This window comes from Lathyrus oleraceus, chromosome 3, assembly GCF_024323335.1.
Source record: "Lathyrus oleraceus cultivar Zhongwan6 chromosome 3, CAAS_Psat_ZW6_1.0, whole genome shotgun sequence".
NCBI lineage: Eukaryota > Viridiplantae > Streptophyta > Magnoliopsida > Fabales > Fabaceae > Lathyrus > Lathyrus oleraceus.
Window position 1 is genome coordinate 518,401,034 of NC_066581.1, and position 2,353 is coordinate 518,403,386.

A 2,353-nucleotide genomic window follows, 5' to 3' on the forward strand; every position below is an offset into this window, starting at 1 on the left:
GTAACCCCTTTACCCCACTTGGTCTTTAGGATGTAGTGCAATGACTATGAAGGTGTAAATTCGAAATAGTTGATACGCGATACTACACTCAAATGAGATTCTCTTTAGAATATTATTAATTCCCGAGTAATTGGTGTGTTAATAATATCTGAAAGGTGGGTCAATTATTTTTTGGAACCTTTGTAGAACCCGTTGTATAGGTAAAAAATAAACCCATAGTACATTTGGGATGGTTAGACCCATGGCCTCATGCTCGCGACGTTGAACCTTTGAACCCTATTTGTGTGTGACCCTTGTTTGTGTGTTTGTGCATTCATGCATCATAAACATCATTTTTTAACAAAGTTTTCAAGGAACTTAGGAACTTTTATTGCAAACATTAGGGTTATCATGGATTTTGGAAGTAAAAAGACTCAAAAGTATACTTTTAAGAGTCTTAAGTTAGAAGACCTAAGGAGATTGGGATCTTTGGTTGTTAACACAGAGGCTTTCAGCAAAAGATATGGACATTTTCTCTCTCTTTTGAGGATCAACATGGCAGATGGACTTCTTTATACTTTGATTCAGTTTTATGATCCCATGTATCACTGTTTCACTTTCCCCGATTATCAGCTTATGCCAACACTTGAAGAATACTCTCATTTGCTTGGTGTTCCTATTTCTAGTTAAGCTCCATTTTCTGGTTTGGAGGAAGATCCCAAAGATCAAGACATTGCAAAGGCTACTCACTTGAAAATGTCAGAGATCAGGGATCACATGACCATAAAAGGAAAAATGCTTGGTTTGACAGCTAAGTTTCTAATGAACAAAGCTCAATATTTTGCTAGAATGAGGAGTGTGGATGCGTTTGAGGCTGTTTTTTCTCTACTTATCTATGGATTGTTCCTCTTTCCTAGTTTTGATGACTTTGTTGCCATGGATTCCATCAAGATTTTCTTAATAGGAAATCCAGTTCCTACTTTGCTTGCCGATGCCTATCATTCTGTTCATATGAGGAATTCTTATAGTGGAAGAATGATTACATGTTGCATGCCTATGTTGTACAAGTGGTTTATTTCTGAATTGCCTAGGTCTCATGCTTTTTGGGATCTTAAGGATGGTCTTTTGTGGTCACAGAAGATTATGTCGCTCACACATTCAAATATTGTTTGGTATAGTCGTGACTATGATGGAGTTAGTATCATTGATAGTTGTGGAGGATTTTCTAATGTACCTCTTCTTGGTACAAAAGGAGGCATCAGTTACAACCCAATCCTAGCTCGTCATCATCTCGGTTATCCAATGAGAGATAAGCCAAAGAATATTCACTTGGAGGGTTTGTTCTTTAAGGAATGTGAAGATTGCAAAGCGCTCAAAGAGAAGATTGTGCACGCTTGGCGCCATGTTCATAAGCTAGAAAAGAAAGTTTTAGGGAAGACATATTGTGTCTCCTTAGAACCTTATCTTAAATGGGTGCAAGATAGGGCCATCAACTTGAAAATTCCTTATCCTCGCCAAGAGCCTTTGCCTTTAGCTGACAAAGAACCTATCTATATCTTCATGACTGATGCAGAGAAGTTAAAGATTGCTTTGACCAAAGCGCAGCGAGAAAGGGACGCTTGGAGGAACAAGTATCAAATCATCAACAATGAGGATGAAGAACTTCAAAGGAAGTTGAATATGAATAATGAAGAAGATCTATCCAACAAGAAGAGAAAGGTGCAAGGTGATTTATTTTCATCTGGTGTTCAGTTAGATACTCCATGGAAGTTGATCGTGGACAAGCTCGTGCTCTAAAAGGCTGAGATGGAAGAACAAATTAAGAAGCTCAACTTGAGACTACTAGGGGATTCTCCTTAGGACTTTGTTTAGATTTTATTTAGATTTGTTTAGAACTCTTGAAAGTGTACTCAAACTTTGTAACTCTCTTTGACTAATGAAATGAGTTTCTTTTGATCATTGTTATTTGCCTTTTGATGTTTGGAATTCTGTCTTAAGTTCTTTGAAACTTTTAAAATTTTCATTTTCATTACATTCATGCATATGTCATCACACTTTCATTTTTTCTCTCAAAATAAAAACTCATTCCCGTCATTTCTTCTCTAATAGTTTCCACACTGAGACCCTCACACCAGTACAACACCAGAGCTCAAGCCCGACGTAGAATGGTCGAGCAAGAGCAAGAGATGGAAAGAGTCAATGAAGAGCTTACAAATTTACATGAGAATATAGGTCAAATCATGGAGATGTTGCAAGTAATACGTTCAAAGATGGATACTCAACCCACAATTGTTTCTGAGATCGTCAATCCAGTGATTAATCCTTAGCCAACAGTTACTACTCCAACAACTTGGCCTCCCTTTGGTCTTTCTCA

At 37.4% G+C, this 2,353-nt stretch overlaps 1 protein-coding gene across 1 annotated transcript; it reads left to right on the top strand.

The window, feature by feature from the left end:
• Positions 1-735: 735 nt before the first annotated feature.
• LOC127131924 (uncharacterized) lies at positions 736-1,776 on the top strand. The gene has a single exon (XM_051060807.1). The coding sequence runs from the start codon at positions 736-738 to the stop codon at positions 1,774-1,776; it is 1,041 nt and encodes a 346-aa protein (XP_050916764.1).
• Positions 1,777-2,353: the final 577 nt, after the last annotated feature.